At 47.7% G+C, this 22,129-nt stretch overlaps 1 protein-coding gene across 3 annotated transcripts in view; it reads right to left on the reverse strand.

Moving 5' to 3' along the window:
• The window catches only part of PRR5L (proline rich 5 like), an 86,656-nt gene that overhangs the window by 37,851 nt on the left and 26,676 nt on the right, over positions 1 to 22,129 (reverse strand). For all 3 annotated transcript variants that reach the window (XM_012738740.3, XM_012738741.3, XM_012738742.3), the window contains exons 4-5: positions 14,671 to 14,719; positions 3,035 to 3,092 (exon numbers count right to left, since the gene is read on the reverse strand). In XM_012738740.3, coding sequence (XP_012594194.1) covers positions 3,035 to 3,092; positions 14,671 to 14,719 — 107 coding nt within the window. The remainder of the gene's footprint in view (positions 1 to 3,034; positions 3,093 to 14,670; positions 14,720 to 22,129) is intronic.

Consider the following 22,129-nt stretch of genomic DNA (forward strand, 5'->3'; position numbering starts at 1 on the left):
GTGAGCCACCACGCCCGGCCACCATCCTCTTTCAAGTGCAGGCTATGCTAGTTCACTGCAGGGAGAAGGCGGGGAAGGCAAGAGGATCATCTGAAATGTTAGGTTACCCCGGTTCCTAAAACCCAGGTAAATTCAACACCTGGATAATGTACCCCAAAGGGGAAAAGGGGACTCCAGCTCCTTTGCTGATGGCTCTTATCGTAAGCCTTTCATGATAAGGACAAGCAGTAGCCCTCGTGACCTGGAGGAGGGCTAGGGAGAGGACCCTGCAGGTCAGTGCTGGTGCCTACGTACTCCCCCCTTCAGTGCCAAGACGGAAAGCTCATCGCACATGAGGTAATCCTAAAACCCGTCAGCAGAAAGGCGCCTCCCAGGAACCCAGGTCTAATTGCTGGCTGCAGACTTCAGAGAGTAATGGAGGTTCTGGAAAGTGTTCAGAGAAGAACATCAGACAGACCCAGGCTAACAAACAGGGTAACCCTGGGGAAGAAAGAGTGAAAAGGAAACAGGTGACTTCACTTCCAGAAACAGCCCACCAGTCAAGGACTTAGCTCCCTACAAAGACGAAGCGGGTTTGGATGGAAGGTTCTAGATGACTGCCCCATAAAATCTGTCCTCTAATGTACCACAGGGGTTTAGACCACCAGAAGCACATAGGTAGGTATAAGAAACCTCCTAAGAGTCAAGGTCACTCAAGCTCTAGACAAGATTATTGGAGTTAACACAGCATGTCCTGCCCACAAGACAGCAACAAATGGATGTGAGCTGCACCTGTCCTTTCTGCAGCAATAAATCAGGGGTGTGCATATATAAACAAAGATATAAATACATAAACAAATATGTAAATATATAAACAAATATGTCACTAAAGTGAAGCTTATTCAGTGATTGGATAAAGTATATTATTTGTTTCAAAACTTTATAGCAAGAGAATCCTTTTATCCAGGCAAAAATCTTCCTTGGAGTCCTAATGCATAAAAAAGTAGAGATGTCTGGTTGAAGACAGGTGAGTCCCCTGAAGGTTCCCACTCACTGTGCAGAAAGGTTCCCAACACCCAGAACCCTGGGGCTAGAGGACACCCGGAGAGGATGCCCTGGCCTGGTGCCCTCCGGCCACGCCGGGTAAGGGGCACAGATGCCCGGATGATCTCTGTCATCCCAGCCAGCTCCTGTGTGAGTCTTCACGCCGAGTGCATCTGCGGAGGGTCACTTGGGTGAGAGACATTTAACTCCCCCTTTTAAGGTCACTTGCAATCTCTGGTTTCGTTCAGTACTTTTTACATAGAGCTGTCTTCCCACATTTCCAGGAATAACTCCCAGATGACTTACACACAGATGATGTGGCCGGGGACAATGCTTCCCCCCCCCCACCCCCCACCCCCCGTTCACCAGGGAGCCACCTTCCAGGTTTGGGCACTAACCTGACTCCAAAATGCAGGAGAGCCACTAAGTTCCTGGTCAAAGCAAGTAGCCTAAAAACAAGCCCCTCCCATCGACAGACACATGGATAAAGAAAAGATGGCATTACACGCACAATGGGACGTTACTCAGTCTTAAAACAAGAAGGGAATCCTGCCGCATGCTGCAACATGGATTTGAGGACATTACGTTGAGGGAAATAAGGCAGTTGCAAAAGGACAAATACTATGAGGACTCCACTTACATGAGATGCCCAGAGTAGTCGAAATCATGGAAACAGAAAGTAGAATTGTGGTTGTCGGGGGAGGGGAGGGGGAAATGGGGAGCTGTTGTTCTGTGTATGGGCATGGAGTTTCAGTTTTGGAAAAGAAAGTTCTGGAGATCTTTTACACAACAGTGTGAACATAGTTAACACTTCTGAAGTATAAAATAGTTAAGAGAGTGCATTATATATGTTTTTTTGCCACAATTAAAAAAAAATTGTTAAAGGCCTTGGGTTAGTGGGTATTTATAAGGTTTGGGAAAAAATCACGGCATAGATGTATTCAATGAAAAAAAGGCTACGGGTTCAGCCAACTCTCAAATATGCAGACGGGTTAATTTCTAACCTCTATTCTTCCAAAGGTTAGGTGAGCATTTACTGAGTGCCAGGCATTGGGACTTTCCACTGTCAGTTTCTCATTTTTCTTCCTACTTTGTCTTTCTCAGAGCCACTTTAGTGGACACTCGTCTCTTTCCCAGGGAATGGGCAGAAGAAAAGGGATGACATTTGGACTTAAAAACTGTGGTTCCTGGAAGTGAGTCTGGCCTACAGAGAGAGGTCATTAGGCTACAGGTGAAAAAAGGAAAGGCAGTAGTGTGCATATCTAGCATGCGCCAGGTGTGGGGTTACACCAGCTATGCACCTCATGCACCCCATAACCTCTCACCCCAATTTATCACTTTAAAAATGATTAAAAAAAAAACCGAGACTCTGACAAATTAGTAACTTGCCAAAAGTCACCCAGGAAGTAGGTAGCAAGCTAAGATCAGGCCCCACTGAGGTGGGAGCTAAGAGTAGCCCTTGGTAGAGTCATGGGCTTGGCCAGTTCTTGCCTTTGGTACCATTTCTCATCTCCGTGCAGTCCCTTTCCATCCCACTCGTCGGATTCTAAAATCTTACAAGACCAGGAAATTTCACTTTATCAAATCATACCTCATTAAGTGGGTGTCTACTTAGCCTAATGTCCCCCTAACGGACAGGACTCCTGTCTTCCGTGACCCCAAGAAACATCACAAAGGCCTATAGGAAATAGCACGTGGCAGACCAGTGGGAACAGCACGACAGGGTCCCCAGTATAACTCAGCCCTTCCACCAGCATGCACTCCATGAAAAACCCCCCTTAATGAGGTCTCCGAAGAAACCACCCCAATACCACCTCATTTTTAAAAACAGTTCTGACTGCCACGAGCAGCTGACTGCAAATGGAAGTGCTGCCACCTAGTTGGGGAAGAAACCGACAGGGCGAATCCCTCTCTTGGAGCCTGCCACGTCTGGACAGAAGTGCCTGAGCTGTCTCAACATCAAAGGCTGAGTCACAGAGGCCCGGATCTTTGAGGGCTGCCTGGTACTTGCCTTCACACAGCTTGATCTTCTCCTCCACAAAGAACAGTCCTTTTGCGAGAAGCTGGTTCTGCCAAAAGAGAACAGAGAACATAAGAGTGGGGCAGCTAGCTCCAGGGCATGAGTGACAAACCTTCTCCCGCTCCCAACGGGCCAGGGCACAGGGTTCCAGGCACTCGTGTGCCAGCCATGCCTCCCAGTTTAAGAAGCCTTTTGATCTGTCAGAAGGCCCCGGCCTCAGGAGAAGACAGCGAGACTTCCATAGCGAACAGGCAAGTAAGATAAGAGCCCAAGCCAACCACGCCACCCTCATGCCCCAAACCAGGGAAGAGGCATGACACAAGCTTGGATGAATTCACTACTGTGGACACCCAGTGTCCTTAGAGGCCCTTAATGACCTAAACTCACAAAAGGGAGCATTGAGACAATGGGAAATTATACAGACATAATAGTTTTAAACATGATCAATGTTGGGCTTCTCACGCTAGCATGAGAGAGACTGCGTGCAAAAGCTTAAGCAGCAGTGAGTATGTGCCTGTCGATCAGCATGTGCTTGGGGAAGGTGCAGAAGGAGTACGGTTGTCTTCTTGCAATTGCAACTAACAATTGTTGAATGTCCTGTGTGTATCCTAGGCTTTGCAGCCTCCTTGTGGTTTAATTCAATCCTATCAGGTTGGTGCTATTATCCTCACTGAGTCAGTGTGGAGGCCAGCCCACGGGAGACAGAGCTGGTCTTCCTGGTTCCAGAAACCATGTTCTTTCCATTTCGCTTTGCTACCTTCCAGCAAGTCTTCCCACCCAGACCTCTTCCTTCCCTTGAAGGGCTACAGCTGGCCCTGTAAGACACGGAGCAGCCTCTTTGCAGGTCATAGCAGCTCAGAGACCAATGATGGGCTGGTACTTCTCCACTCATCTCACATTATTCGACTGCCAAAGGCCTATGCTTATGGGAGAGGCAGGAGCAAAGGTGATAAATATTTCACCAAAAAACCTAATGCATTCCTTAGCACTGTCCTTTATAAAACCCTGAAACCTTATTACAGTGATGAAGATAGCATGCACGTCAGAGTGGAAGGAACTTGGGTATCAGACAGGGGATTCAAGTTCCAGCTCAGCTGCATTCTAGCTATGTGATTTTGCAGTTAATTTCCCTTGAGTCTTAAATTCTGTAAGATGGCATAATACTAGAAATAAAGTTCTTATAAGAATTAATCATAAACACACACACACAGTATTTTACATGCTCAGTAATTGGTGGTGGTGGTAGCAATGGTAACGGTTACTATCTTAGCCCAACTTCTTCATAAAAGGAGTGCAGGGTAGAGAGTCAGTAATGAAAGGGCCGTTATCAAATGTACTAATAGAATATTTTATCAAAAGTACTATCACATTTCTACAACTGATACACATAAACCAAATTAATATTCACAGATATGACCTGATTTTAAAAACTAATTGGCCACCATGTAGTTTCAAGATGGCAGATGGAACCTCAAATAAAAGTTAGAGTGACCCTGTATAGGAATACACTAACTTTGTTAAAGAAAAACAAAATCACAGAAAGCTCAGTGGCTCATGCCTGTAATCCCAGCACTTTGGGAAGCTGAGGCAGGAGAATTGCTTGAGGCCAGGAATTCAAGACGAGCTGGCAACATAGCGAGACCCTGTCTCTACAATAAACAAGAAAAATTAGCCAGGCATGGTGGTGCACACCTATTGTCCCAGTTGCTCCGGAGGCTGAGAGGCAGGATGATTGATTGAGTCAAGGAGTGTGAAGCTGCAGTGAGCTATGATCATGCCACTGTACTCCAGCCTGGGTGACAGAGCAAGACCTTGTCACTTCAAAAAAAATCAAGTTTTTGCCTGGACTCATATTTCTAGGAAACTAAAGCATCTTGCAAAACCATCTTGAAACTATTTACCTCCTCCCCAGAAGCTTGTACATTTTGTTCTTATCTTACAGTTGAATAAACTGAGGCTAGAAGTAGGATCTCCCTCCCTCAAATTGCAATGAAACACACACAAGTGAAGCTGAGTCTCTACACTATCCACCTTCTAAGCAGCACATGCAATTGGAGTAAGGATCTTTTAGGTCGGCCAGGCCCCCAGCCCCTCTTTCCTGGAGAGCTGCCCACCATCCACCCAGGGGAGCTATGCCCCTTCATGCCCCAACAACTGAGCCCAGCTTCATATCCCAGCTTCAATGATGGGTCTCAAACTGAGCAACAATTTCCTCTCCTGGGAATCTGCGGCCCAAAGGGTCTTGAATTCCTGAGGGCCTTGCACTCTGCAGGCCTCCACTCACATGCTCTGTGGTTGCCGTCTTCAATTCTTAATATTTTTATCTGGGTTTTATAGGGAAGTCTGAAGGGACAACAGAGCATGCACCAGGGTCTGGAGCCTCCACTCACTTGTGCTCTTGTTTCCCACCACATCCTGGGAGGGGTTTTCAGGCACCCACTCCTCTGCCCTGGTGCCTGGGCCCCACCACTCATGTCACCCTACTCCCAAGGGGACAGGGTCATATTGGTGGGGGCCTAGTTGCTGCTGCAGGGAGAGGTGGGGGTAGGCACATATCCTGCAGCATCGTGGGGAGAGGCATGCTGGCAGTCACCCTGTACCCCTGGACAGGCAGCACTGTGGTGCATTTGCTAGTGATTCACCAGGTGCTCCCACCACCCCCAATCTACATACCAAGAGTGACCCAGTGCAATGGTTGCAATCTCTTGGGGTTACCTGCCCACCATAGGTTGCAATGGCAGACGGGTGGGAAGGGAAGATGGACACCCCCAGCCCAGCAGGTGACCACATTTGCATTCTGCACTGGGCCCTGCAAATTATGAAGCCCATTCCGTCTGCTGGTCACTTCATCTGCGGACACGCCAACCTGACATCTGTGAGGCTGAGGCCTGCTCAAATGGTGGGAGGGAGAAGAAAAGAAAACCAGCTTGCACTTGCATTGTTTGTCTTTCTAAGTGACTGTTCTTCCTGGACTTCATCTCAAAGTACCCTCATCCCCTGACAAATGCCTGACTCCAGAAGGATCTGAGTAAATGCTTACAGCTGAGCAGGGGTAATGGGGCTGCACATAACAGAGCTGGAGAAGACTCAAAGGCTTCAAAGCCAAAAAAAAAGTTACAATAAACAGTAGCCACCTAGGAAATGACTTAGGACTTGGACCTGGGCCCGCTGTTACTTAATGCATCCTCCCCGACCCCGTAAATGAACTTAGACATGGAATAAATAGCACTTTAACGAAGTGGCAGAGGAATCTGGAAGTGAACAAACCCCAGCTAACATGTCTGGTTTTTTTTTTTTTTTCCTATGAAATAGAAAAATGGGCTGCAAACAGAAAAATGAGGCTTAGCTAGGAAGAATGCAAACAAGGATGTCTGGGGAGAGGCATCCCAAGCCGCCCAGTCTTTAGCGGGTAGGAAAGACTCAGCTCATCCCAGCTCATCATGGAGGGAGGACTGGAATAGGCGGGGAGAGCAGAGGACAGGGTGGGCGTTCGTGGTGTGGGGCCTGCCGATGGCATATGCCTCCTGCCAAGCAGGCACCTCCCCTACCCAGACAGAGGAGCCCACAGAAAACTGGTCACCAAGAAGGGTAACCTCATCTCCCCAGTGGGCATAACTTTCCACACAGTTCTGTAGACGCTAAGGCTGCTTGCTACCATCATGTCTAACGCTTCAGCAGTAATGATGATAATGATAGTAAGAATGTCAGTAGAGTCCGTTACTGGTTTTTACTGTGTCAGCCACTGTCTTAGACTCTTTTCATGCACTGTCACATTTTATCTTTGCCACAAATCTGTCTCCTTTTTATAAATGAGGAAACTGAGGTTCAGAGAAACAACTAGCAAACGTGAGATCAGAATTTGCACCCAGGTTGGTCTGAATCCCAAACGCATATCTTTCCCCTGTTACATTCCTCTGGTTTACTTTGGCAATAATAATAAAAATACTAAGATACACATTATCATTTGTTTCAGTAATCCTGAAACTCCTCCTCTCTGGGCTTTTTGCTGTGTACCAAGCATTTTGTATATGTCATCTCACTTAGTAAGCTCATCAACCTTATGAAATAGCTACTATGATTACAACTGGATTACTACTAAGAAAATAGGTTCAGAGAGGTAAAGCACTAAGCCTGAGGTCACACAGCTAATAAGTGTTCTAGCAAGGATCATAACCCAGTCCTACCTGGCCAAAAAGCTGGTTGCCTTTAGCCACCATGCTCTCCTGCCCTTGGAGAGGTTTCTTATGTCCCTGCCCACAAGAGAAAGGAGATGGGATCCATTTCAGGTTTAGATCCTGGGAGCAGCTGTCTTGGCAATCTCAGGCCAGGTAACTAGGTTCTACCACAGGCTTCCATCCAGCTGGGCCTTCCTCTCCACTGTCCATGTTCAACATCGAGCATGGGAACACCTGGTTCCCACGTGGATTCCACTCCCAAATGAGACACTCTTTCCTACCGCAGAGGGGCAGAGCTGTGTTGCTCTGCCTACCAAGAACCTCCGTTAACCAATTTCACTCCAAGCATTTGATTCCAGTGATATCAATGTCTTCCAAGGTTCCTGTTGTTGGCATGAACCCAGGGATGAAAATCATGGGCCACCTCCATCTTTTTTCCCTCCGTGACTCCAAAAGGCCAGCCAACACCACTAATGATGTCTACCTCTCCTGTGAGCTGGATGCCTTCCTCATAAGCAACCAAACGTCTTATAAACACAACTCGCCCCTGGGGCCAGAGAGTTCCTAATAAACCAATCTTGGTAATGTGGGTGTGATGAGACTAGAGAAAAATCCCCAGATGGAGACTGAAGCAGCTTAGAAACTCAGTACTAATGCTACTTCTTCATTTAGCACCATTTCAGTGATAATTAAAGGGTGAATTATAGCTTGAAAGAAATTTTTGCACTGGGCACGGTGGCTCATGCCTGTAATCACAGCGCTTTGGCAGGCCAAGGCAGGAGGATCACTTGAGGCCAGGAGTTTGAGACCAGCCTGGGAAACCTAAGAAGACTCCATCCCTACAAAAATAAAAGCTAAAAAGTAGCCAAACACGGTGGTGTGCACCTGTCCCAGGGGGCTGAAGCAGTAGGATCCCTTGAGCTCAGGAGTTGAAGCCAACAGTGAGATAGGATCAGTCACTGTGCTCTAGCCTGGGTGACAGAGCAAGACCCCATCTCTTAAAAAAAAATATTTTTTTTTTTTGCAAGGAAACAGGAAAACAGTCCATGTCTGAGTTGCTAGACACTCAAAACAAAAAATAATCCTGAAACTCCTCCTCTCTGAGTTTTTTTGTTTTTCCAGGGGATGCGTTGAGGGCATTTTAACATTGAAAGTATAATCCAAGAAATTTTTCTTCTATGGCCAGATGACCTGGGTTGGATCTTTGCTGAACCTTTCACTAGCTGTGTGATCTTAGACAAATCACCCCTTCGCTAAGCCTCAGGGGCAAAGGCATATATAGTAACAGGATCTTCCCCATGGGCTGTCAGGAGGAATACATGCATTATTAGCACTGGAGAAATGTTTGGTGTATTCTCAGACTTGAGCACACATCAGAATCATGGAGGATGCACTAAAACACAGAGTGCCGGGCCCCAACCCCAGAGTTTCTAGTTCGATAAGCCAGAGATCGAGCCTAAGCATTTGCAATTCTAGCACGTTCTCAGGTGTTACCAATGCTGCTGGCTCCAGGACCGCACTCTGAGGATCACTGACTTAGAACAACACCTGGCATGGAAGTTCTTGAAAACGTTAGCTGTCATTACTTGCTATCATTACTTTTGTCCTCCTTACAGCTCGCAAACAGCCTCAGAGAAAGTTGCCCTGTCGCTACCCATACTGAACAAAATTTCCCAACACTTCCCACTCAGTCTTTACGTCTCATGCCCACTGAGTTGCTGAACGTGTCTACGTATTTTCACACCACGGTGTTTCCAACACCCACCCCACCCCCTGCCTTCTACGCCTGCCCCACCAATGCCCTAAAACCGGCTCCTGCCATTCCCTGCCTAGTCTTCAAGAAATCACCTGATTTCATACGTAATGGGTTCCTGAAAATACGCACTCATGTAGAACACCACACTTAAGTGGTACAGGAGGAATTCTGTCCCCATAGAGCTAAAAAAAGGATTATAAATTCCCTAATTACAGCTCACTTCAGAGCTCATCTGTGGGCGATATATTTTCAGCATTCTGAATCTACGTGCTCCTTTCTCTCACAATCGAATGTGCAATAACCTGAGTCCAACGAAGCTAAAGATGTGGCGTTTCTGCAGCCTATGGATTTTCATCTTTATCTCAGTTACATTAGGACCTGTGCTCATCAATTTCAAGACCCATTTTTCCATTTGGCTTCATAAAGTATGAGAAAAGTACAATAAAAGGTACTCAAATAATTGCATGAAATTCAAGTAATTGCTCAGGAGACGGCTGGCTGGCGGGCAGTCCCACAGGGAGCAATGCATCTTGAAGCCCCTGGGCTACTTCCGCCCCTCATAGTGGCCATTGGGAGCTTCGAGGTCGTCCCACGTTTACAAACTCCACGATGCCTTTCTTCCAAGTACTGGCCGAATCCAAAATGCAACCTCTAATGACCTTCTCACCTAAAAACATAACCTGTCTGCTGTCCCTGTCTTCCCACCAGATCCCCTTGTTCAAAGCCCCTTGGTAGACAAGGCCTCGATTCTACCTTCAAAGCAGAGGTATGTGGGATTCTTCTTACTACCCTGCGTCTACCTAACTATCTCCTTTTCCATCTGGGGAATCCTCTTGTAAGAGTAGCCTTCCCAGGCTGATCGAAGAAGAGCTGGAACTTTTTTCCCCTCTTCGATTTGGATTTGAAAATCACAAAAGTTATTTTCACCACTCTTCATCTTCTCTCCACCCAACTTGCCGTGAATTCTTACAAGTCCTATCTTCATCCCTAACAAAGTGTATTTGTTTATTCTGGGCCTGTTTGGAAGTCTACTTCAGCTACCTCAGTTAGTGCTATGCTGTGTGTCACCTGTATAGACACGTCTAATCCCTGCAGTGTCTTCATTGTAAACTCCATGGTGGCCAGGACATGTCACACGGGTTCCCCCGTCACTCTCTGCCATGTGCTGTAAGCTCTTACTCCTCTGATAATGATGAGCTAAGGGAAACCAGCCTCCTGAGATTCTCAAAGATTTGAGCAACAAATGGAAAAGTAAATATACATACACATATGTGTGCACATGCATGTGCGTGCACATGTACACACGCATGCCCACACACAGACATGCACGTATGTCTCCAACACTACCAGGCATCCATGACCTATGGGCAATCATGGTAGCTAAGTTTCCTTTCTTCCCGCTAACTCATTCGCAGCCACTGACTCTAGCCTGAGTTTCTGTATCAAACAAAACTCTAGTTCCAACGAAAAGGACTGAACTTTCTGGGCTTGAGAAAAAGTTTCTAATAAACCCAACGCAGCCAGCAGATGCAGAATGGCAGGAAGTGCAATCTGCAAGCACCTCCATGCCCTGAACCGCCAAGATACCTAATTAGGCTATGGAAAAATGCAGTACATTTCATATCATCAGTTTCAAAAACTACAAGGAACCAATTATCCCTCAGAGCTGTCACAGGAATGGAGAGTTCCTCTTGGAAACCCCGATTCTCCTCCTGGGCACAATTCAAAACAGAGAGAAAAGAAAAATCAATACTGGCGATGTCAGAGATTCTCCTGGCCAGTATCTTAGGGACATCTCTCTAGGCCCCTGTAGATCACACGGCCTGTCCTCTCTGTGTGCAGATGTGATATGAACACTGGTTTCCTACCTGCTGTCCCTTGCCCTTCCCTTGGGTCATTTTCATGATTCTTCACTAAGGTTATTCTTTCTGTGAGTCTTTCTTTAAAGCTATGAAATCAAAATGTTCACTTTCAAAAGCAGAGTGAAGGAGATGGCTGCATACGTGGTAAGCTCTGAGTCGGGGGTCAGGGTCCCAGGAGGGGACAGACTTCACTGCTGAACGCAGGTGCCTGGGCACGACCATCTGAGCCTCGGCATTGAGGAACCCAGCACCCAGGGAGCCCACTTGTCACCTTCCTGAACAACCACATCCATGGTTCTGGTGGCTTCCCTGTCCACTCCTGGGTTCTGGTCCTCATTTGTTCTCAGACCTTCCTCCACCCCCTTATTGGGGGAATATACTTTCTGGAACCCCTTCTGCCTTGCTCTCATGAGTCTCCATCTGAGAGTTCAATGTGAAGGCCAAGCTTACCTCTAGAACACATTAACTGCCACGCGAGTTGTATATAACTCATGCTAGTTTTCAGACCAGGGCCTCGTGAAGCAAAACCTGGGCAAAAGCTGCTGCTGGTTCATGAAAATCTTACTTATTGACGTACTTATTATTACAATCTATATTGACAATTCTAAAAATGTGGATTAAATGAATAGAAGTCAAATTTTGTTTTTCGTTAAATTTTTCATTAAGTTCGAAAGAATCATTTTTTTCCCCAAGTTTTTATTCTATTTTTGTAATAAAACACCATGGCCCCAAGGAAAATATTTTTTTCCTAGTGTGGCAGTCAGTGTGACAAGCTGTCCCTCCAGATTTCCCTCTTCATATGGAGATTTCTTCTGTAGAGTGAAGGGCTTGGGACCACCCCATTTTCTAGCAGTGTCTGGCCCTGGGCTTTCCAAACCCGAGTCTCTCTTGAACCACCTTCCCGATTAGGGCCATAGCCAGGGACACCTACCATATTATTCTTTGCATACTATTTTTCTTAAATCAATCCACTTTTTAAAAACCTAAATATGTTTAAAAAGGAAACTATAGCAACATCCTTTACTAAAAGTAGAATGATCACCTCAATGCCAATAAAATAATGTCATGAAACCCTAACTAGACAGTGTCCCCAGCTGAAGACACTAAGTTTGAGGCCCGCTCCTACTTCCTTAAACAAAGGAGAGTGCCAAGTCCTGGAGGAGTATAAAGGATACAATGGCCCAACCCAGGACACTCTCCAGCACAATCCTAAGGGCTAAGAGAAAATAAAACAGGGCAACACTTTCTAACCACAGCTGAATGTTGCTGAATGCCATTGCGTGTGTCATCCAAAATCATTCCAGGTATCTGGGGTGGATACTCCCATCCTGTCTCCCAAGAATGTTTACTGGGCATCTACTATGTACCAGGGACTGTGTAGGGAGTAGGGTACCGAACACAATAAGGAAAAAAAAAAAAGCTCTGTGCCATATGATACTTAAAATCTATTATACATTGGGGGAAAAAAATGTCTAGGAGAGCCTCTTTCCAGTTTAGCACCTTAAATAAGGAAAACCCCAGATTCAAAACTGAATACCAGTTCCCATCCCACACTCCCCTCCCTGCAAGAGACCCGGCATTTGCCAAGCAGCGTCTCTGATTATGCTCCAGATAGGAAATGACAAGTGGTTATTAGTTTTTGAGTAACACGCAAGCTTTGTAAGCAGTATTAACCGCCCCCGAAAACCTCAGGGCTTCCCAGATAAACAAGTCCCCACCCAAATGCCCTTCCCTACCCGTCGGAGGGGTAGCCCCCCGTGCCAAAAGACAACTGACATTTTAAACCACACCAAACCGTGTCTCTTTTAAATGTCAAGCAGGAAGGCAGCTCAGCTCAGCAGGTTTCTCCAGGACTGATTGAAAAACCACTTCTCTGTAGCTGGATTTAAAATCAATCGATAGAGACAGCAAGAGAAAAAAGCGAGGCCAAGACTGACCTTTGAGTCAAGGGCAACCGAAATGATTCACATTTGTGACTAATTATCTCTTTCTTCATCTTTATGTTTGTCTCTCCCCGAGCAGGAGCTGTCTGTCTTCCAAGCAGCGGAGACATATGACCCGAACGCGTTCCAGGCTTCTGTTGGGTCTCGGTTTGTCCAGATTTAGAGGAGTCGTTTTCTGCTGTGTGTGTTTGTGTCTTTAAACAACTGACATTTGTCATTCTTTTAAAGTGCACATAAAAAAAAAGTTTAAGCTTCCTGAATCTTGCAAAGAAAAAGGATAAAAGGATGCCTGCCTTATTTTTAAAACCTAAAATCTTTTTAAACTGTCTTAAAAGTATGCAATAACACTTGGACTCGGAATACTATCGCCAGCCTGAACCAAGATGTTATGCATTTTAATGTTACTTTCCCATTAAAAGGGATCAATTACACTTTAGAATAATAACACATAGGCACCTGCATAAATTTAATAAACACTTACCATCCTGTCTTACTCTTTATGAAGTGCTTACAAAGCACTTTATAAATAACAATTTATTTAGTCCTCATGACGACCCCATAAGGCTTGGTCCTGTTAATATTACCCGTGTTTTACAAAAATAGAACCAAAACCCAGAGAGCTAGTAGGTGGCTCTGCTGGGCTCCGAACCCAGCAGTCTGCCTGTGAGGGCCATGATCTTGACCACTACCCTATGCCACCCCCTACACACTATGTGCTGTGTGCTTTGTGTGTTATTTCATGCAAACCATACCATAACCTCATCAGGTAAGTCATATTTTTATTCCATTTTACAGATAAGGAAACTGAGGCACAGAGAGGCAAAGCAGCTTGCTGGAGACCACTCAGCAAATAAGTGAGAGCCGGGGATTCTGACTTCACTAAGGTGTCACCCTGTTAGTTACTCATTGTCACCCAACGCCTTCCACGCCCCCACCACCATATGCCTTTGATTAGAGGCAGGAAAGCTGCCTGTGTCTGCAGAGTAGAAACTATCCTCTAATTGGACCTGGAACCTCGAGCTCATTAGTCCCGTGAGGATATTGTATAAGGAGGAGGGAAGTTTGATTGTCTGATCTATCTTTAACAGAACACACCAGGAGGCTTAGTGACAAGAAATAACTTGGCTTAGGGGCGCACATAATTACATCCAATTAAACGCCAAGCATGGGAGTGGGAGAGAATGTCCTTAGAGCAATAGCTCTCCAAGTGTGGTTGGTCCAGGGTCCCCTGGAGGCTCCCCCAGGCCCTTTCAAGGGATCTACACAGTCAAAACAATTTTTTTCAGTAACACTGAGCTGCTTCTGCCTTTTCCACTGCGTTCTCCTGAGGCTACATGATGGGCAATATCACAACAGGTTGAATGTGAAGCCGGTATGAGACTCCAGCTCTCTCCTAAGAGGCAAGACAGTGCTGGGATTTGCAAACACAGAAAACGATGCCACTCTTCTTTATTCCCAAAGTTAGTGTTCATAAAATGCTATTTGTTGCTGTAACTAATGATCACCAAGGGGGGGAAATGCTATTTGTGCTATTATGTAATAAACATTATTTAAATGAATTAAGACATGTGTGAAAGCTTCTCAGATTTAATTTCTAATATGGTAAAGACAGACAGACGTGACTCAAATAAGCAATATATATATATGTATTTTTAACAAATGTAAAGGGGTCCTGAGACTTGCTGCATAAGACTGCAGTGTCTGTTAATTGCAGGGACCACACTGGCCTGGTGGCCTCTGCAGCCACTGCACTGCAGTGCTTGGCACACAGCAGGGACTGGAGCATGTAGGTCTGGAGGCAGGAATGTCCAGTTTTGCACAGTATTGGCCATCCCTTCAGGTACAGGGGCCCACATGCATGATGACGGATGCCGAGACCCACATGGCTTACCTGGAAATAGTCTGTAATGAACGATCCAAGTTCACTCTTCAACAGCCGCCTGGGGAGAGAGAAACACCGTCAAGCAGCCCTTGATGGTACAGCTCGTGGTGATGAGCTCACGGCACTTGACAATGACGATGTGATCGCCAGTGGCACAGGGCTGGGGCCAGGCCTAAGAAAGGAGTGCACTTTCCCAGGACCTGATAACCCGCCCAGCCCCCACTCTCATCAGGGAGTTGCAGTGATGGAAACCCTAAAACAGGGGTCCTCAAACATTTTAAACAGTTTTAAACAGGGGGCCAGTTCACTGTCCCTCAGACCATTGGAGGGCCATTGGAGAGTGAGGTGCACATTCCACACATGCGCACTGTGGACCGGGACAAGTCGGCTGCTAAGCAGGACAGGCAGCGGCTGCAAAAACACCCGGCAGGCTGGATAAATGCCCTCGGCAGGCCGCATGTGTGGCCCACGGGCTGTAGTTTGAGGATGCCTGCCCTAGAAGATCTGCTCCTTAGCTCACTCTGGGAAAGTAACCATCTGAAGAGGGCAGCCACCAGAAATCCTAACTCTAACAGGATATGCAGGAGCAGCCCAAGGCACGTGGCTTCATATGAAGCAAAAAGCAGCAAGGAAGAGAGAGGCCATCACCATTTTGCAATCCTCCACATCTGCAGAGCACTTTATAGTTTAATCACATTTTTCATACATTCTTTAAGGACCGTGAGGTATGTGTGCATGTGGGGTAGTTAATTATTATTCTTCCTATACAGACAAAAACAAAACCAAGGCCCACAGAGGGCCCCCAAATAAGCCAGAGCCAAGATTTGAACCCAGTCCTTCTGCAAATCCAACATCTTTTCCTGTAACCCTACCCTGTCTCTCCTCCTAATCCATCAGGGACTCTCAGACTTGAAATTCCACTGGGTGCCATGGTTCGGGGTGGTCTCACCACTCATCCCTGACACACGGAGGCAACTGTCAAAGGGGACCACAGCAGGGGGGTGGAGATTGTATTCATCCAGCAACAGACTAGTATTGAGCTGCCCTTTGAGGGCCAGACGCTGTTCTAGCACCAGGAGTACAAAGGTGAGCACGACAGGTAAGGGCTCTACTCTCTGGAGTCTCTACTCTCGGGGGTTGGTGGATAGACAGCACACATTAATAAATATACTCAAGATTATTTCAAAGAATCTTAAGTGCTCCGCCCCCCACAAAAAAATAAGAGCTATGGAACCAGCTCTCCTTCTCCTTGTGACAAATAATGGGGCCGTTGGTGTGATCCAAAGGAGGTGAGACAGCTCAAAACAAGACTAACTGGCTTCCCAGAGCCAACGCGTTCCCCAGGGAGCAAACTCTTCCTGACTTCAAATGATTGCTTTTACTCAACCCACGGCTACGGTTATTAAGGAACAAATGCTCAAGCTTCTGACAACCCTCCCTGGTATTCCCTCCCCCCAGGACACGTTCACACACGTCACTGAGGGGTAAACAGGAGGCTACAGCAAGATGTTCTGTGCAGACAACAGGTACAATAGCATTGAGACGGAAGAGAGAAACACCCATGACCTAACTTTCTGTACCAGAAAGAGCCCTGGAGAGCTGCAAACATGCGTCTGTGGTGGACGCTGCATTTTGAGATCCAATTTCATGGCAGGCTCCTGGCAGGCCACCCCATCAACACAACCCAGGGGTTCTCCCAGGTGTGGGCAGCTCTCATCAGCGACGGGGAAGCCTTTGTCAAAAGGCACTGAGCTAAGAGCAGGTTGGGCATTGCTGGTCTTCGAGGCAGAGACCTCTCTCAGATAGGAAACAGCAACCAAGTGGGCAGCCAGCCCTGAGTGGATAAGAGGAGGCTTTGGAACAGGAAGAGGTAATAAGAGTCTGCTTCTGACCACAGGAGACAGAAACACCTCCTAACAAGGTCTTGGTGGCCATTGGGAAGTCTCAAGCCCATAAGTGAGGCTGGGCATGGCAGCTCACACCTATAATTCCATCAGGGAGGCTGAGGCAGAAGGATAATTTCAGCACAAGAGGTCGAGGTTGTAGTACTCTAGCCTGGGCAACAAAGCAAGACCCCATCTCTTAAAAAAAGAAAGAAAGAAAAGAAAAGAAAACAAAAACATAGGTGAAGATGCCAAGCTTCACGAAAAAGTGGAAAAACAAGTCCTAATAATGAGCCACTCAGGGCAGAGCCTCTGCCAAGGATCGCTCGGGTACTCACGATGCTGTGAGATCAAATGACACGCTGCTGCCCTGGTGTCCCGAGAAACCCACGTGGGAAAACACTGTGCTCGTGGAGATGCCACGGGTAAGATGGAACTAGAAAGAGGTCAGGGGTAAGGGGGCCATCAAGGTCAAAAGCCACCTGGAACAACAGGGAAGAGGGAGCTGTGCTGGCGTAAAAACTGTACACTGGGGCTGGAGGTGATTATTCCAGTGACGACTGCCCCAGGATGGGTCACAGTGGTGAAACATGATGCTACCAATTGAGGAATCCAAGAGGTCTTCTCCCCTCCCTACCAGGAGGAGGCTGCACCCCACGGGGAGGGGGGAGGCACCCTTACACCGAAGCCAAGGCTGCAGAGAGCCACAGCCAAGGCCAGCACTCTGCACAGTGTCACGGGAGGACAAAATCAGCCAGTGACGGAGCAGAAGCTAGAGGAGATGATGCGACTGCCAAGACAAAGACTTAGCAGAAAGGACTCTGAAGCTAGACGCAGCCACAGCAGCAGCGCTAGGACCGTCGTGGGTAAGAATAAAGCAGCAGAACGTGAAGCGGTGCCTTCCGCCACGCTGACGGGGACGGGGTGATGACTAGTTCTCTGCTGAGGAGAAACCCGACACAGATGTGGGAATCTGCTTTATGTACTTTACACATAATGGACCATGACCAAGTACAGCGGGAGAACTGCATATGTGTCCCTTTATCAAATCCCGAGTTCAAAACCCTCCCCGCTGTTATAGAGTCATCTGGACAGTAAAGACGCCACCTGATCATCTGAGTCGGGATGCTAATGTCCTGGGTGGGCAATTACTGCACTTCGAGTCTGTATTAGCTATAATATGGTCTGGTTTCCTGTGGGCCCTTTGAACTGAAATATATAGCTCCTTCATTTTTTAAACACACACACACAAAAAGACATGCATTAAAAAAATTATATATATAAAAAGTCACTAATGTGTGTGTGTGTGTGTACAAATAAAAGCACTAGGTTGTGTGCCCTCCTCTCCACCCCATCCCCCCAGTAAGAGAGCGGAGAAGCTGGAAGTTAGTGCTGGAAATTAAGCAGGGCAACCACACACTCTACCCAACTTTATTCTCTGAAGTTCAAGGCACACACTGTCCCCAGATGCCATGTGACCCCACCTGACCCGAGTCCAATCCGTGGACCTGGTATAAAGCGTCCAGCTTCGCCAGCTATGTTCCCACATACATCCCTTACATACATGCATCAAGAAACTCTGGAAGGATGCTCAATAGGCTGCTGTTATAATCTTTATCTCTGGGGAAGGGGCGGGATGGGAACTGGTTTCTGGGATACAGGGGTGGGAGACTCCACTGTATACCTTGCTATATGTTTAAGATTTTTGAGCCATGTGAATACAATCCTATTCAAAAACAATTTTTTAAAAGATTCTAAAGTACAACAATCACCACAACCAAGGTGACTGACTGCAGGACGGCCTGAAACTGAGAAAGAATCACGGGCGTGAGTCCCCCTATCAAGGACATGCATCAGGAAGCGGGCTGTGCAGGGGACAGAGAATGCCACGAGTCCCAGGAACCTGCCTGTCCAGCCTCCTCAAGCTGGTACCCTGAGAACCTCTGTTCTTACATAACACAATGGTGAGGAAAGGGGGCCCGGGGTCTATCCACAGGTTGGCGGAGCAGTGCTGCCTAAGCCAACCTGTGGGTAGACCACAGCTGAGTCTCGCTGCAAATCTACCATCTACTTCTATACTCCGTGTTTATGCTGCGTGCATTGGGTTGCAAGGCAAGAGAGCTTTCGAAAACCTCTAGTGTTATCTCTGCTGAACTGAGAAAAGGGGATTTTAGACACCTCTGTCCTCACACACCATCTCTAGTGGAACTTGGCAGAAGTTCCTCCGCTCACGAGTCACATTCTCCTTATGTCCCCCAAAAGGAAAGAACAACTCACAGAGAACAGAGGCCCCATTAATTAACTCCTCAAATCATAACCATTTACTGAAAACCTGTTATGTGTTAGACGTGGCACTGGATGCTAGAAGAGAGGGGTGAAACAGACAGAGCTCAGCCAACAATTGCTTCCTGTCTGGGCCACCTTCTTGTGGGACACGGGGGTACATCTTACCCTAAAGTTGAGAGTAAAAAATATCGAGACAGAGATACGTAGGCCAAAATTGCAGAGGGACAATTCACCCTGTAACCTCACTCACTAAGTGTACCAAATTGACTGGTAAAGGACAAGGAAGAAGAGAAAAGCAGGAGAGAGACAGCCGAATTAAAGAGCCTGTGGTTTGTGGTTGCCTCGATGCGGAAAAGACGAAAATCCTCATTCCTGATATCCGGAGGAGGCTGGGGCCTAGAACCTGGCAGCCCGCCTTCTGCTTTTCCCCTCTTTCCTAGGGTCCCTTCCCTGCCAACAGCAAAGCGATTACCTACTGAAATAAAAAATAATCATCGCAATAAGGAACAGTAAACAAATTGCTCCTAGGATGGAGCCTTTTTCTCTTCCAGTTAGAGGTTACTGGGCACTTGATGGGTGCCAGATACTATTGTCAACAACATAATGTGTTTCTCCATTTACGCCTAAAACAGAACCGAAAGGTAGCAGTAATATCCTCATTTTTTAATACACAAAGAAACTGACCCCAACAAGCACAGGCCAGAGATGACAGGTGTCCTGTTGAGAGCAGGGAGCACGGAGCTGCCTGGGCCTGAGTCCTGACAGCCACTTAGTAGCTGTTGTTAGCAAAAGCCAGGGCAGATTCATTGGTCATTCACACTTTCACTTCCTAAACTAGAACTGGGGAATGAAGATGATGAGGATACCTGCTTCTCAGGCTTATCGCAAGAGTCAAATGAGTTAATCCTCATCAAGTTCCGAGCACCGTGCCTGGCACACAGCAAGGTTCAGGAAGCGTCAAGCCACTACGATTCACACAGGTCTGTTGAACCCCAAAGCCCAGGGTCCCGAGGACTCACCATCGCCGCTTCTCAGCATCTTCTTACAAGTACAGTCAAACTAGCATTTCCTACGCCTGGGATTAAGGACTTGCGGAAACTCATAAAGGGGGCAGTATATCAGGGCCAGACCCCTCTGGGTAAGAAGGTAGGAAGGTGGAGGCAGAGCTTTGGGGAAAACAGTTGCGGGTACTTGGAACAAACATGAAAGCAGCCCCCAGCCTCAGTGGCCCCCGCTCGGTCTGTTTCACGTTCTGGACTTGGGTGCCCGGGTTTCACTGCAAAATAGAATTCTGCTGCTAACACCACAAGCCATCCAGCGAGGAGGAAGCTGGGGAGATGATGGGAATGGAAGAGTTACGTGGGACCCGGCCAAAAAGGGAAACAGAGCATGAAGTTCAATCACAAGCCAAAAAGAGCCATAATAGGAAAAAAAAAATGGGGAACCAGTCACTGGTCTATATTATCTCACCCCTTCTCCCTCCCAGGCTGACCAGCTGAGACACCACCCCAGTTGACAGGATTTCCTGTTATTACACAGACCTGCTATCTTACTCCTCGCCGTCTTGTTAACTCAACTTCCCACTTCTGTGCGTTTAAAGGTAAATAAAGGAGGCACCGCCAAAACTGAATTCTAGTCAGGGGAGAGGCTCAGGGATGGTGGGATGGCGGGCAGAGAGGGCAGGGGCAGACATGACGGGGACAAACCACTTCGGATCCGAGGCACAATCTCCCCTGCATGCAGGGGGTCTTTCCCTAAAGACCCAAGGCAGCACAAGCCCTCTCTCTGCCCCCTGCTCGCCCCAGGCGAGGTTAACGAGCACCAGGCAGCTTGCAGGCGAGGGCTGCAGTGTAGCCAGGGTGCGTCCAGACAGCCACATCCGTCGTTAAATATTTCGGTGCCGTCTGGCCAATAGGGGCTGCCCCAAGCACCCGAGAATGCCACCCCGGTTCCTTTGCGAGATCCACCCAGACCACTTCCAGATCCAGGAATAGCAGTCGCCCCCGGGTCCTGTGCCCGGCGCTGTAGCCAGTCAGCGCCCACCCAGCCGGACTGCTGGATTCTCTGAAGATACCCACCTCGCTTCTGCAACAGGGCGTGTCTCAAGGAGGGGGCATCTTTTCAGCAGTGACACATGGAAAGGCCCCTCTCCTCCTCCGATCCGTTCCACAGGTGGTGTCCACGACTTAGGACTCACTAGTACCAACACTGTCCTGTTGTCTGCACTCTAGTGGGCGGCCGTGAGGACAGTGAGAAGCACAAAGGCAACTGACAAAGAGCGTTTATTGAGCTCCTAATGCTGTAGCGTGTACTAAGCTAGGCCGTTTGCATGCAGCATCTCAAATTCTCCAACAGCCCCGCAGGTAGGAATTTATCCTCGTCTTGTGGATGGGGATGTGCACAGCCTTGCCTGGGGCCATGCACAGGTAGCTCCCAACTGTAACAGAGGCCCAACCTGAAAGTCAGGCAGCGGTGCCACCCACACAACAGGGCAGGCTGGGGAGGGAAGGAAGCAGATGAATTTCTCTAAAGCCACCAGCCAGGCCTCAGCTCCCCTGGCAGGTTCCACGCCAGACCATGGGTCCAGCATGGCCAGATCGGACCTTTTCAGAGAGGCCACGCACCTGAACGTTCAGGTGAGATGTCTAGATTTCTAAACAACTTTCAGGCCAAACACCATACGGGCCATCCCCGTGGGTTTCCCTTTTGCCATTTCCCTCTAACTACCCTTCCTACCCTCGAACCAAGCCTGTCTCTCAACCACAGCAGGCCCCAGGTAGCAGCACACTCTGTACCCAGAGTCATCTGGGTACAAAAGAGAAGGCCTCACCTTAACCCTTCCCAAACCAAGGCTGCTCAGAAGACAAGGCCCCCCTTTCCTCACGGTCTATTGGTGAACCTATGTCAAGCCTACATCTGGACAATGCCAGCTCTGAGTGCCTCTTGCAGCCTACCTACTATGTGTTTAAGAACATAGGAGGCTTGGGTTCAAATCCCAGCTCAGGCACTTCTCAGTAGGTGACTCTGGGTGAGTTATTCTACCTCTCTGGGCCTGTACTTCCTCCTTGTAAGACAGGGACATAGTACCTATCTCACAGGAGTGTGGTCAGTTTTAAAAGAGTTCACATACATAAAGCACTCAGAACAGCGGTCCCCAAACTTTTTGGAACCAGGGACCGGTTTCATGGAAAACAATTTTTCCACGGACAGGCGTGGGAGGATTAGGGGGTAGAAGTGACAGGAGGCGGAGCTCAGGCTGTGATGCGAGCAGTGGGGAGCGGCTGTAAATACAGATTAAG

Source organism: Microcebus murinus, chromosome 4 (assembly GCF_040939455.1).
Source record: "Microcebus murinus isolate Inina chromosome 4, M.murinus_Inina_mat1.0, whole genome shotgun sequence".
Lineage (NCBI taxonomy): Eukaryota > Metazoa > Chordata > Mammalia > Primates > Cheirogaleidae > Microcebus > Microcebus murinus.